This window comes from Dama dama, chromosome 1 (genome assembly GCF_033118175.1).
Source record: "Dama dama isolate Ldn47 chromosome 1, ASM3311817v1, whole genome shotgun sequence".
In the NCBI taxonomy this organism is placed as follows: domain Eukaryota; kingdom Metazoa; phylum Chordata; class Mammalia; order Artiodactyla; family Cervidae; genus Dama; species Dama dama.
The window spans coordinates 23,523,884-23,538,330 of record NC_083681.1 but is presented as its reverse complement, the minus strand read 5'-3'; the positions used below and the strand labels follow the sequence as shown (position 1 = coordinate 23,538,330).

Below are 14,447 nucleotides of genomic sequence, written 5' to 3'. Positions count from 1 at the left end.
GTAAACAACCATCAGTAGAAAACTGCTGGAAGCTACCAAAAAAGATACCCTCCACACAAAGACAAAGGAGAAGCCACAGGGAAGCAGTAGGGAGGGCACAACTTGATAGACTCAATCTCATGCCCACAGGGTGTGGGACCCACGAACTGGAAAACAGTCATACCACAGAAGTTCTCCCACTGGAGGGCAGGTTCTGAGCCCTGAGTCCAGCAACGGGAAGAGAAGTCACCAGAGAGTCCGGCTTTGAAAGCCAGTGGGATTTGATTGTTGGACTACCACAGGACTGGAGGAAACAGAAACTCTACTCTTGAAGGGCACATGCAAATTCTTGAGTGCACCAGGACCCATAGGAAAAAAAGCAGTGATCCCACAAGAGACTGGGCCAGACCTATCTGCTAGTACTGGAGGGTCTCCTGCAGAGGTGGCGGAGCAGGCAACTGTGGGGACAAAGACACTGGCAGCAGCCGTTCTGGGAAGTGCTCATTGGCATGAGCCCTCTTGAAGGTCTGTTACCTAAGAGCAATTGCTTGCCTAATTGCTTCAGCTTTGCAGCAAATGCTGAAGGACCAGCTTTGCAACAAATGCTAAAGAACTCCTCTAGGCAGGGAGGAGATCAGCAACTTAAAACAACTTTGTCACATATAGATTGCTATATCAAAACCTCATGGGAATAGCAAACCCAAAAACTGCAACAGATTCACACTCAGAAAAAGCAACCCAAACACAACACTAAAAATGGTCATCAAATCACAAGAGAAGAGATGCTGTTGCTGCTGCTAAATCGCTTCAGTCATGTCTGACTCTGTGCGACCCCATAGACTGCAGCCCGCCAGGCTTCCCTGTCCCTGGGATTCTCCAGGCAAGAACACTGGAGTGGGTTGCCATTTCCTTCTCCCATGCATGAAAGTGAAAAGTGAAAGTGAAGACGCTCAGTCGTATCTGACTCTTAGTGACAATACAGTAAAGTAATTATCCTCCAATTAAAATAAATAAATAAATAAATAAAAAGAGGTACAGACTACTAGGTATAAAATGAATACAATACAAGGATATAATGGACAGCACAGGGAATATTGTCAGTCTTTGATAATAACTTTAAGTGGAGTGTAATCTATAAAAATATTGAATCACTATATTGTATACCTAAAAGTAATAAAACTTTGTAAATCAACTACACATCAATAAAAGATTTAAAAATTTAAAAAATATATATGGTCATCTCAATAGATGCAGAAAAGTTTTTGGCAAAATTCAGCACTGATTTATGGTAAAAATTCTCCAGAAAGTGGGCATACAAGGAACCTACCTCAACATAATAAAAGCCATATATGACAAACCTACAGCTAACATCATAAACCACAGTGAACAGCAGAAGGCATTTCCTCTAAGATCAGGAACAAGACAAAGATGTCCATGCTTACCACTCTCATTGAACATAGTTTTGGAAGTCCTAGCTATGGCAATCAGCGAAGAAAAAGAAATAAAAGTAATCCAAATTGCAGAAAAAGAGGTTAAACTGTCACTGTTTGCAGATGACATGATACCATACATAGAAGGCCCTAAAGATGCTACCAGAAAACAACTAGAGCTCTTCAGTGAATTTTGTAAAGTTGCAGGTTACAAAATTAGCACACAGAAATCTCTTGCATTTCTATACACTAAAAACAAAAGACCAGAAAGAGAAATGAAGGAAACAATCCCATTTACTACTGCATTAAAAAGAATATGGTAATGATAACCCTGTAGGCGAAACAGCAAAAGAGACACAGCTGTATTGAACAGTCTTTTGGACTCTGTGGGAGAGGGCGAGGGCAGGATGATTTGGGAGAATGGCATTGAAACATGTAAATTATCATATGTGAAACGAATCGCCGGTCCAGGTTCGATGCATGATACAGGGTGCTCTGGGCTGGTGCACTGGGATGACCCAGAGGGATGGGATGGGGAGGGAGGTGGGAGGGGGGTTCAGGATGGGGAACACATGTACACCCATGGCGGATTCATGTCAATGTACGGCAAAACCAATGCAATATTGTAAATAAAAAAAAAAAAAAAGAATAAAGTGTCTAGGAATAAACTTACTTAAGGAGACAAAAGACCTGTCATCTGAAACTATAAGACACTGATGAAAGAAATCGAAAAGGACACAAACAGATGGAGATATGTCATGACCTTGAATCGGAAGAATTAGTATTACCAAAATGACTATACTACTTAAGACAACCTACAGATTCAATGCAATCCTTATCAAATTATCAATGACATTTTTATAGAACTAGTATAAAAAATATTAAAATTAGTTTGGAGACACAAAAGATCTCAAATAGCCAAAGCAATGGAGAAGGCAATGGCAACCCACTCCAGTACTCTCGTCTGGAAAATCCCATGGACAGAGGAGCCTGGTAGGCTGCAGTCCACAGGGTCGCGAAGAGTCAGAAACGACTGAGTGACTTCACTTTCACTTTTCACTTTCATGCATGGGAGAAGGAAATGGCAACCCACTGCAGTGTTCTTGCCTGGAGAATCCCAGGGACGGGGGAGCCTGGTGGGCTGCCATCTATGGGGTCGCACAGAGTTGGACACAACTGAAGTGACTTAGCAGCAGCAGCTGCCAAAGCAACCTTGGGAAAGAAGAATAAAGCTGGAGGAATCAGGCTCCCTGGTTTCAGATTATACTTCAAAGCTATAGTCATCAAAACTGTATAGTACTGGCACAAAAATAGAAATATAATCAATGGAACAGGACAGAAAGCCCAGAAATAGATCCACTCACCTCTGGAGCAAAGGAGGCAAGACTATACAATGGTGGAAAGATAGTCTCTTCAATAAATGGTGCTGGGAAAACTGGACAGCTACGTGTAAAAAAATGAAATTAGAACATTCTTTAACACCATACACAAAAATAAGCTCAAAATGGGTTAAAGATCTAAATGTGAGATCAGAGCCTATAAAACTCTTAGAGGAAAATATAGGCAGAACACTCTCTGACATAAATTATATCAATATTTTTTTCAATCCATCTCCAGAGTCATGGAAATAAAAACAAAAATAAACAAATGAGACCAAATTAAATGTTTTTGCACAGCAAATGAAACCATAAATAACATGAAAAGACAACCCACAGATTCAGAGAAAATATTTGTAAATTATGTGACCAGCATGGGATTAGTCTCCAAAATTTACAAACAACTCATGTAGCTTAATATCATCAAAACAAACAACCCAATCAAAAATTGAGCAGAATACATAAATAGACATTTCTCCAAAGAAGACAAACAGATGGCCAAGAAGCACATGAAAAGATATTCAACATCACTAATTGTTAGAGAAATACAAATCAAAACCACAATGAGATACCCTCTCACACCAGTCAGAATGGCCATCATCAAAAAGACTACAAACAAGAAATTCTAGACAGAGTGTGGAGAAAAGGGAGCCCTCCTATACTGTTGGTGGAAATATAAATTGATAGAGCCACTATGGAAAACAGTATGGAGGTTCCCTAAAAAGCTAAAAATATAGCTACCATATGACCCAGCAATCCTTGCTGGTCCAGAGAAAAACATGGTCCAAAAAGACCAATGGGGTCCATTGCACCCCAATGTTCATTGTAGCACTGTTTACAATAGCCAAGATATAAGGAAGTAACCTAAATGTCCATCAGTAAGTGAATGGATTAAGAAGATGTGGCACATATATACAGTGAAATATTACTCAGCCATTAAAAAGAATGAAATAATGCCATCTGTAGCAATATGGATGACACAGAGATTGTCATACTGAATGAATTAAGTCAGAAATATCTATGTATCATTTAGATATGGAATCTAAAATGAAATTGTACAAATCAGCTTATTTCAAGGCAGAAACAGATTCACAGATTTAGAGAAGGAACTCATGGTTACCCAGGGAAAGTGTGGGTGGGAAGGATAGTTAGGGAGTTTGAGGTTGACATGTACAAACTGCTATGTTTAAAATGGATAACCAACAAGGACCTACTGTACAGCACAGGGAACTCTGCTCAGTATTATGTAACAACCTAAATGGAAAAAGAATTTGGAAAGAACATACACATGCATGGAGGCTTCCCTGGTGGCTCAGTGGTAAAGAATACGCCTGCAATGCAGGAGATGCAGGAGAGCTGGATTCAGTCCCTGGGTCAGGAAGATCCCCTGGAGTAGGAAATGGCCACCCACTCCAGTATTCTTACCTGGGAAATCCCATGGACAGAGGAGCCTGGTGGGCTATAGTCCATGGGGTTGCAAAGAACTGGACGTGACTTAGTGAGTAAACACAACCATTTAGTGACTATATACCATGTATATATATAATCGAATCACTTTGCTGTACATCTGAAACTATCAGAATATTGTCAATCAACTGTACTCCAATATAAAATAAAAATTCTAAAAACAAAGAAATGCCCCCCAAATATTTGCAAGTAAATTCTATTAAAAAGAAATATATGAAAAAGACTTGGGGATCCACAAAAGAGAAAGCTGTGTATTATGATAACTGATGATGCCTTTTATAAATAAAAACAGGAAACATTCTCCTATGAAAATCAATCAATCAATCAAAGTTGAGAGCCAGTCACCAAACTAAGCCTCAGTTTTCCGCCTCTTTAATTTGAAGATATCTGTACTTCTCACCCAGGGGTCAGGCAAGATCTTGTTCTTGCTATACATGCCTAATGCTGGCTCTGGAAAATATTGATTTGAAGGCAAAGTAGACACTTACAAGGACCAACCAACCACACCACCCACTTTCCTTCGCCCACAAAGATCTTTCTGCTGTTTGGTTTACAACTGACTAGAGCCACTTCTGCAGCAAATGAAATGCCATGTGCTTTTTCTAAGAGGCTGTGACCCTCTGGGAGGTGGACTAGTACTTTTATTTTTCTTTTTCCTCTTCCTCCTCCTTTATGCTTCGTGATCTCTTTTTCAAATTATAAATTTCATGAAATCCAGATAAAATAGGGAAAAGAAGAACTTCTCTGTTAGGGCTAAAGGGGGCGGGGGCGATCCATAGACCAGTAATTTTCTTTCTCTCCACCTCCAAATCAGCTCTCTACCCTCCCAGTCCCCGAACCATTGCCCTAAGTATTTAAAATAATTTCTCAAGGGCTTCTTGCAGCAGCTGATTGGGGAGGGATAGGGTGGTAGAAGAACATTGCATTTTGTTTCCTTCTAGCACTGTCATTTTATAAGTCTAATACTCAGAGAAGACAAGATGCAACAGATTCAGAAAATTAAAGTATCTGAGTTGTTAAGAAATATATCTTAAACATGCCCTAATTCTTACTTTGTTTCTAACAACAGGTGGAAAAGCACAGTATGGCCATGACCAGATTCCCACCAGGCCCACAGGAATATAACTAATAGAAGGTAGAACAGGTGGCTGCCAAGCTTGGGGAAAGGGAGAATGAGGAGTTACTGTTTAATGGATATAGGGTTTCAGTTTTGCAAGATGAAAAGTAGATGGATGGTGGCACATCAGTGTGGATATCCTTAATGCTACTGAACTGTACAATCAAAAAATAGTTGGCAAATTTTATATGGTAAATGTTATGCATATTTTACCACATTTTTTAAAAAGTTACCTGGAATATCATCCAGCCATTAAAAGTAAGTCATTCACGTCCATCATTTAAAAGTGGACATATAATTTCCAAATACATGGCATTTTTAAAGTGTCTTTGATTTCAATTTCTCATTTTTATATTAATTTCTCATTTAAATGCTTTCTTTGCTTCAGTCACCCTCTGTGTTTATTCAGTCTTTTAGCTTTATTAAGACTTTCAGTGACTAAGTTAAAGATTCATGAAATGTCACATTGCACTTGAAAATATGTGGGTTATTTTCAAATATCTTTTGATATTGATTTCCGACATAATTCCACAGTGATAAGAGAACAGACTCTATATGATTTCAGTACCTTTAGACCATGAAATTTTTGTGTCTTGTTTTATGTCCCTGGATATGTTCCAGTGTCTCCTGGTTCATAGTCCATGGAAACTTGAATAGAATTTGTATCCTGCTACTGTGTGAAAATTGTACAAATCTTAATTATGCTGAACTTATTCATAGTGCTTTTCAGGTCTACTATATCTTCCACTTTTCTGTCTATTCATTCTATTAATTTTTGAGAGCTTGATATGAAACTCCAACTAAAAATCTTAATTTATCTATTTAAAAAAATAATTGTAATATATAGTGGAACTATATGTAACTTTATTCTGTATTTTCCAAGTCTCTTATAAACGTGTTATAATATGTTCATAATTTTAAAAATAAAAAATTGAACATAAATAAATTAAATTCAAGGAAGTTTTTAAATAAAGGTTAAATTTAGATAGTCACCAAAAAAGTAAATCATTCAGATTTTGTAGCAACACAGATAAAAAGCCTTAAGACAGTATGAAATTTTTAAAATAAAGACAAAAAATTCAGTTAATATCTAAAATATATTTTTTTTAAAACTCATACAACTCAATAGCAAAAAAACACATAAACCTGTTTTTAAAATGGGCCAAAGATCTAAATGGACATTTTACAAAAAAGACATACAGATGGTCAACAGGTATACGAAGAGATGCTCAACATCACTAATCATCAGGGAAATGAAAATCAAAACTACAGTGACATACCACATCACACCTGTTAAAATAGTTATTATCAAAAAGACAAGAAATAACAAGTGTTGGGGAGGATGTGGAGAAAAGAGAACACTCACGTATTGTTGGTGAAAACATGAATTAGTATAGCCACTACCAAAACCACAAAAAATAGAGGATCCTCATAAAATTAAAAACAGAACTACCATATGATCCACTGGATATTAGTCCAAAGAAATAGAAAACACTAGCTCATAAAAGATGCATGCATCCTCATGTTTACTGCAGCATTATTTATAATAGCTGAGATATGGAAACAGCCTAAGTGCCCAAAAATGGATGAATGGATAAAGAAGACGTTTTATATATATATAAATACACACAGACAATGGACTACTACTCAACCATAAAAAAGAAGGAAATGTTGCCATTTGCAACATGAGTAGAGTTTGAGGGCATTATCCTAAGTGAAATAAGTCAGACAGAGAAAGACAAATACCATATGATTTCACTTATATGTAGAACTGAGAGGGTAACAGGCAGGAAGGCCAGGGGTCTCCAAACAGAGGAAATAGGCTGCAAGTGTCAGACATTTTTATCTCTCTTAAGCGGCAGGAGGAAAAAAACTATTGATATATTTTTCCTTCTCTATACAAATTTAAAAGGAGGTTTCTCTTAAAATACTGTGTTGCCATAATGACACCTGGTTTCACCTGAAGTTAACTATTCTCAAACCTTGAGTTAATCAATGCATTTTTCTTATGGAAATGTTTGTCTTAAGCTATGTTAATGTACTATGCATTTACCCCAGACTCCGTCTTCAAGTGGGTTCGCCTAATGGCTCAGAACCTACCTGACAAATCAGTATGTTATACTCAGACATTGTTCCCCTAATCTATGTAAATGAAACTATTTGTATGGTAATCTGCCCTTCTACAAGATTCAAGTCAATTGTTTTATGGCCCGGGATGAATCATCTGGTGCCAAGATTATCCCAAAATACATCTTATGGATGAGGGGCCTGGTGCCATTCTGAGTTTTAAGACATTCCTTTCTTTCATTAACAGACTGCCAGTGACTATATAACATCCAGCTGAAGACTAGCAGGGGGGGTACTCTTTTGCCCCCTTCTGATGCCTATGTCAGAAGCTTTCTCTATCTCCTTTATACTTTAATAAAACTTTATTACACAAAAGCTCTGAGCGATCCAGCCTCGTCTCTGGCCCCAGATTGAATTCTTCTCCTCCAGAGGCCAAGAATCCTGGCGTCTTTTTGTGGGTCAACAACAACCTTTCAGAATCTTAAAGATTAAATCATAAAGATTAAAAAGAAAGAAAGAAAAACAAGCTCACAGACACAGAGAATAAGTTGGTGGTTGCAAGAGATTGGTTATTGCAAGAGGTAAATGGGATGAAAATTTATTTCCAGTTATGAAATAAATAAGGGATGTAAAATACAGAGTCAGATTATAGTTAATAAAACTGTATTGCATATTTGAAAGTTGCTAACAGTAAAACTGTGGTTTCCCAGGTGGCTCTAATGGTAAAGAACCTGCCTGCCAATAGAGGAGACATAAGAGAAGCAGGTTCGATCCCTGGGTCAGGAAGATCCCCTGGAGGAGGGCATGCCAACCCACTCCAGTATTCTTGCCTGGAGAATCCCATGGACAGAGGAGCCTTGTAGGCTGCAGTCCACAGGGTCACAAAAAGTCAGACACAATTGAAACAACTTAGCACGCAGCATGTACAACAGTAAATCTTAAAACTTCTCATCATAAGAAAAACAAATTTTTGTTAACATGTATGGTTATGAATGTTAACTAGACTTGTGATGATAATTTCACAATATATACAAATATTGAATCATTATGTTGTACACCTGAAACTAATATGTCAATTATACCTCACTAAAAATTTTTTTCATATGATTGTAATTATTTAAAACAAATCTATAGAGACGGGGGAAAGATCAGCAGGAAACATGTCAAAGTGCTAACAGAGGATGTGGTACACACTTTTCCCTCACTTGGTTCTATATTTCAAAAAGTTTAATACAGGTAAAAACTTTCACAATAAAAAAAAAGTTTCTAAAATTTTTAAATGTTTAAAGCAAAGTAGATTTCTTTCTGACCACAGTGGTTTCTGCACATCACTTCATGTCCCTAGTAGTCACACAGAGACATGATATACCAATGAGTTGCTGGGCTTCTCATTTACTTACATATAAGTATTGGGTGCTATTTAACTACAGAGCACTATCCTAGATACTGGGGATATAGGTTGATCAAGAAAAGGTCCCTGCCATTATGAAACTGCCATCTAATGAGAAAAACAGCTAATAAATAAGTAAACAAGCAAAAATATACTAGCTATTGATAATGCAGAGAATTAAAATAAATAATATAAAAAACAGCACCTTTAGATTGGGAGATCAGGGAAAGCTCAAAGGATGTGAAATTTGAGCTGATATCTGAATGACAAGAATCAGACTTGGAAAGAGAGATGAACCAGCCAACGCCAAGGCCCTGAGCAAAAATAAACATTCCTGATTTGAGGAACTGAAACAGCCACTGTGTTTGGGGAGTACTGGGTAAGAGAGTGGTATGAAGTGAAGACATTGCCCCTTCCTCCAGGAACTTGTGATGAAACGGAGCTCAGTAGTCATAGTTTTTGACACTTCTCTTTTAGCATAAACTTTCAGATGACTTAAAATTTATAATAGTCTGCAAAGCAGAAGTCAGGACTTTTGAAAAAGAATTAAAATCTCCATATTTTCTTTCCTGTAGGCTATAGTTTCCTTAGCTGTGATCAAAGGGATTGTGTAGCAATGTTAGCCTCTGAGAGGAAGCAGATATTATGCACATTACATAGAAAGAGCCCACGCTAAGAAAATTAAACTGTTCTCCAAAATCAAGGCTTACTTATCCTTCCCAAACTCGAATTTCCCAGGTCCAGTACGAAGTAGATAGCCATTGAGCCACTCAGGAAGATGTCCCTGGACTCGAGCTGAGATGACTTGTGGAGTCTCTTCCACCGTGGTTAGAAGCGGTGCAATGCATGGAAGAGTCTTCCCCTGAGCACAGATCACTGTTTTCTGATGAGTATTTTCCATGTAGTTCTTCAAAACTGTGAAGAGATCAAAAGCACAAAAATTTTCCCAGTCTTCCATAAACATGCTTGTTTCTCCATAGACAGTCTCATCTACTGGTAAGAGAAATGTAAACCTAACACCAAATAGTGTCTCCAAATTCATCTCCTTCCTTATTCTCAGACCATCAACTCTTCAGTTCTCCCTTTTTGAACCACAACAATCCTTTTTACGTTTCTGCGGTACAAATCTGCTTAATTAACTCAGGACTTTAATTACCATTGCTACCATCTCTCATGGTTGAGTAATGCTGGCCTTTTCACAAGACTGAATCTACATGTTAACCACAGATGTGCTAATAGGTACACCTCAGTGTTTAATAAAAAATGCCCAGGACTTCCCTGGCAGTCCAGTGGTTAATGAAGACTTTGAGCTTTCTCTGCAAGGGCATGGGTTTGATCCCTGGGGGGAGAACTAAGATCTCCACATGCCACACAGCTTAAAAAATTAAAGAAATATAAATAACCACCATTTGATATTATCACAATTACATTAATCTCAGTACTTTAGACACACTAGAATGTGATTCTAAAGGTTTCACAGGATTTATGTGAATTTAATAGGATCTGCAATTTAATTTCTTCTATTTTAATGGTATATACATGAACGTACATGGCATTTCCTAGGAAAGAGGTGTTATAAATTAAATAATGCACTGATACCTGTTCTGAAATTAACTCAAATTCAAAAGCCACCAAAAAAAATTATTTTAAAATAGAGAGCTGAAAATTGTCCCTATTATTTCATATGTATTCAGTGTTCACAGGCAATATTGCCTAACACAGAGGGGTGGTCAAGGACATAACTAATTGGATACTATAAGATAATCTTTTATTTTAAATCATAAAACTAACAGTGATATAGAAGTCTAAACTAGAAAACCAAACTAAAACATAGGAATACTAGCCTCTTAGCAAAATATTTCACAACATTGTATCTATTATCCCACTTCTTTAAAATCTTTCAAAAATTCAGTTTAGAGCACTTGAGACCTTCTCAGAGATGTAGGTTCAAAGTACGTGCGTACTAAGTTGTGTCCAAATGTTTGCGACCCTATGGACTGTAGCCTGCCAGGCTCCTTTGTCCACGGGATTCTCCAGGCAAGAACACTGGAGTGGGTTGCCATTTCCTTCTCCAGGGGACCTTCCCAACCCAGGGATAAAACCCCACGTCTCTTATGTCTTCTGCATTGGCAGGTGGGTTCTTTGTCATTAGCGCCATCTGGGAAGCACCGTAAGTAACCAATTCTGTCAAATCCAACTATTTCCTTATTTCCCGAAGAAAATTCACTTTCACTCTAAATGTCCTTCCCACTAGTCTATCCCTAAAGAAGTTTTGTTTTTTTTTTTTTCCTAAAGAAGTTTTATCTGTTGTTCAAAGTCTATCTAAACGCTACTCCCTTTAAGAGGCAGCAAGGTATAATACTTAGAAGTGTGAACCTAGACTCTTACTGGCTTGAGAATCCTTGGGTTCAAATCTTGGTCTGTCATTTTCCAAATAACTAATCTTGAAGAAGACCATCTCTCTGGGCTGCTTCCTCTTTCTAAGATGGATAATAATAAGCCTTATTGCTCCCAAGGCTCCAAATAATAAACGAGTTGGGTTATATAAGTCTTTTTTAGAACACAGGGCTGCACTCAATATGCTAGCAAATTTGGAAAACTCAGCCACAGGACTGGAAAAGGTCAGTTTTCATTCCCAAAGAAAGGCAATGCCAACGAATGCTCAAACTACCGCACAATTGTACTCATCTCACACGCTAGTAAAGTAATGCTCAAAATTCTCCAAGCCAGGCTTCAGCAATATGTGAACCGTGAACGTCCAGATGTTCAAGCTAGTTTTAGAAAAGGCAGAGGAACCAGAGATCAAATTGCCAACATCCACTGGATCATCAAAAAAGCAAGAGAGTTCCAGAAAAGCATCTATTTCTGCTTTATTGACTATGCCAAAGCCTTTGACTGTGTGGATCACAATAAACTGTGGAAAATTCTGAAAGAGATGGGAATACCAGACCACCTGACCTGCCTCTTGAGAAACGTGTATGCAGGTCAGGAAGCAACAGTTAGAACTGGACATGGAACAACAGACTGGTTCCAAATAGGAAAAGGAGTACGTCAAGGCTGTATATTGTCACCCTGCTTATTTAACTTATATGCAGAGTACATCATGAGAAACGCTGGGCTGGAAAAAGCACAAGCTGGAATCAAGACTGCCAGGAGAAACAGCGATAACCTCAGATATGCAGATAACACCATTCTTATGGCAGAACATGAAGAAGAACTAAAGAGCCTCTTGATGAAAGTGAAAGAGGAGAGTGAAAAAGTTGGCTTAAAGCTCAACATTCAGAAAACTAAAATAATGGCATCTGGTCCCATCACCTCATGGCAAATAGATGGGGAAACAGTGGCTGACTTTATTTTGGGTGGCTCCAAAATCACTGCAGATGGTGATTGCAGCCATGAAATTAAAAGACGCTTACTCCTTGGAAGTAAAGTTATGACCAACCTAGACAGCATATTAAAAAGCAGAGACATTATTTTGCCAACAAAGGTCCATCTAGTCAAGACTACAGTTTTTCCAGTAGTCATGTACGGATGTGAGAGTTGGACTGTAAAGAAAGCTGAGCACAGAAGAACTGATGCTTCTGAACTGTGGTGTTAGAGAAGACTTGAGAGCTCCTTGGACGGCAAGGAGATCCAACCAGTCCATCCTAAAGGAGATCAGTCCTGGGTGTTCATTAAAAGGACTGATGTTGAAGTTGAAACTCCAGTACTTTGGCCACCTGATGCGAAGAGCTGACTCATTGGAAAAGACCCTGAATCTCTGAGGTAGGAGAAGCAGGTAATCTTATGTATACTAAAATTTGAGAGCCACAAGATTAGAGGTATCAAGAGGATGCTTTGAAACTTAGAAAAGGAAGCCCTCTGGTATTTATCTTACTACTTTTATTATTATATGCATATTTACCTTATTCTCCTTCTTAGGTTACAATAAATTCCCTGACGTTGGGTATTTTACTCCTCTTACTTAAGTAAAATGAATACCTTGACCAGGCATTTGTCTGAATAGAGATTCATCAACTTAAAACACTTTAGGAAGTAGTTACATGTTTATATGTTTATATGTTCCGTACTCCACAGCATGCAGGTGGCAGTTTCTTATACACTCTTCATATTTCCCTTAGTGTTTGATGTTGTAATCAACATTTTTTAATGTTCTTTCTGTCTTAGCTTCTGAGACATTGCACTTTTCTAACTTTTCTGCCCCTTCTTTGTTTGCTTTATACCAACTTCCTACTTATTAGCTGAAAACCATGGCCAAGCTACTAATCACTCTGTGCCTCAGATTTTTCAATGATAAAATGGGGATAATGAGTATAAAAGGTGGGTAAAACTTCCCATGTTCATGTTCCTTCCTGCTCATGTCTATTATCATAATTAAATATAGTAATAGTAGATAACTTCAGAATAAATCCCTTTATTGACTCCTTTCATCTCAACACTCTCCTTTGGTAATCTTGTCTGTGTGCATGTATATGCACTCAGTCATGTCTAACTCTTTGCGATCCCATACGTCAGGAAGCATTTAACAGGAGGCTTCCTGTGTGCTGTTTTGGATCTGTCAGGAATCCTCTGGTCCTTATTAATTCCTGAATATTCAGGAATTAAGAGGAGAGGCATGCCTTTCCTGGGGCTGAGGAATCCAGGCATTTCTCATTACGGTGATAAGTACCCTCTTCCCTTTTTATGAACCATAGGGTAAAAAGTGATTGTTTACAACTCTCTGTCTTTGATAGGGATCGCCTTATGTTTTGTAAGTCTGGAATTTTAATCTTTATCTTTGCTGAGAATAACTACCTGTAAGACAGTGTATATGCCCACACCATGTTGATTAAAACACCTTTGCTCCATCAGAGCTTGGGTCCCCATGTCTTTCTTTCTTTCTTTCCTTCTCTTTCCTTCTCTCTCTCTTTCAGGCTAATTCCTTGGAGCGCGGAGGCCCACTGAGTTCACTTTCTTGCCCGGGCTTCCAAGACCCTCTGGAGAAGGCGCACTGTGCCTTCATCCCTTCAAGAGGGCGCCTGGTGCCTACGTGCAGCAGCGCAAGCTCTAAGAACAGAGTTTTATTGGCTCTCCATGTAAACCAGGGGATATCAGCCTCTTTCTCTCTCTTACTTTCTTATCATCGACTCCAGACCACCAGGTTCCGGTCCATTAAAGGACCAACAAGTGGCTCCCAGAAACAGGGACTCTGGTACACGTGGCAAGATTCATACAGAGTGACCCCAGAGGGCCTGTTGAGGCTAGTAAGTATTAAGACATGGGTCAAACAGCTGGAAAGCTCCATCACTTTTCTACCTTAGTTTATCACTTATTTAAAGTTCAGGGATTTTTGGTTTCACGCCAGTGAATAGAGGCTTGCCTTCAGACAGTGGTTGAATGTAACCCTTGGTTCCCTGATGAAGGTAGTTTTGATTTAGAAATTTGGCATCACGTCAAAGAGAATGTTGAACAAGCCGTCAGACAGGGAAAAAAATATTCCGATAGATTTCTGGCCCCTGTGGGCTCTCACTGAAGCTGTGATTCTGCCATTACAGAATTCTGCCCTCCTGATATTCGGCAACAGGCAGAACACTCATTACATGAATATGAGTTAGACGATGCTACCTTACGAAAGGCCCAAT

At 38.4% G+C, this 14,447-nt stretch overlaps 1 protein-coding gene across 1 annotated transcript in view; it reads right to left on the bottom strand.

Moving 5' to 3' along the window:
* The window catches only part of BCO2 (beta-carotene oxygenase 2), an 81,396-nt gene that overhangs the window by 50,641 nt on the left and 16,308 nt on the right, over positions 1-14,447 (bottom strand). The window contains exon 2 of the mRNA XM_061144812.1: positions 9,537-9,741. Coding sequence (XP_061000795.1) covers positions 9,537-9,741 — 205 coding nt within the window. The remainder of the gene's footprint in view (positions 1-9,536; positions 9,742-14,447) is intronic.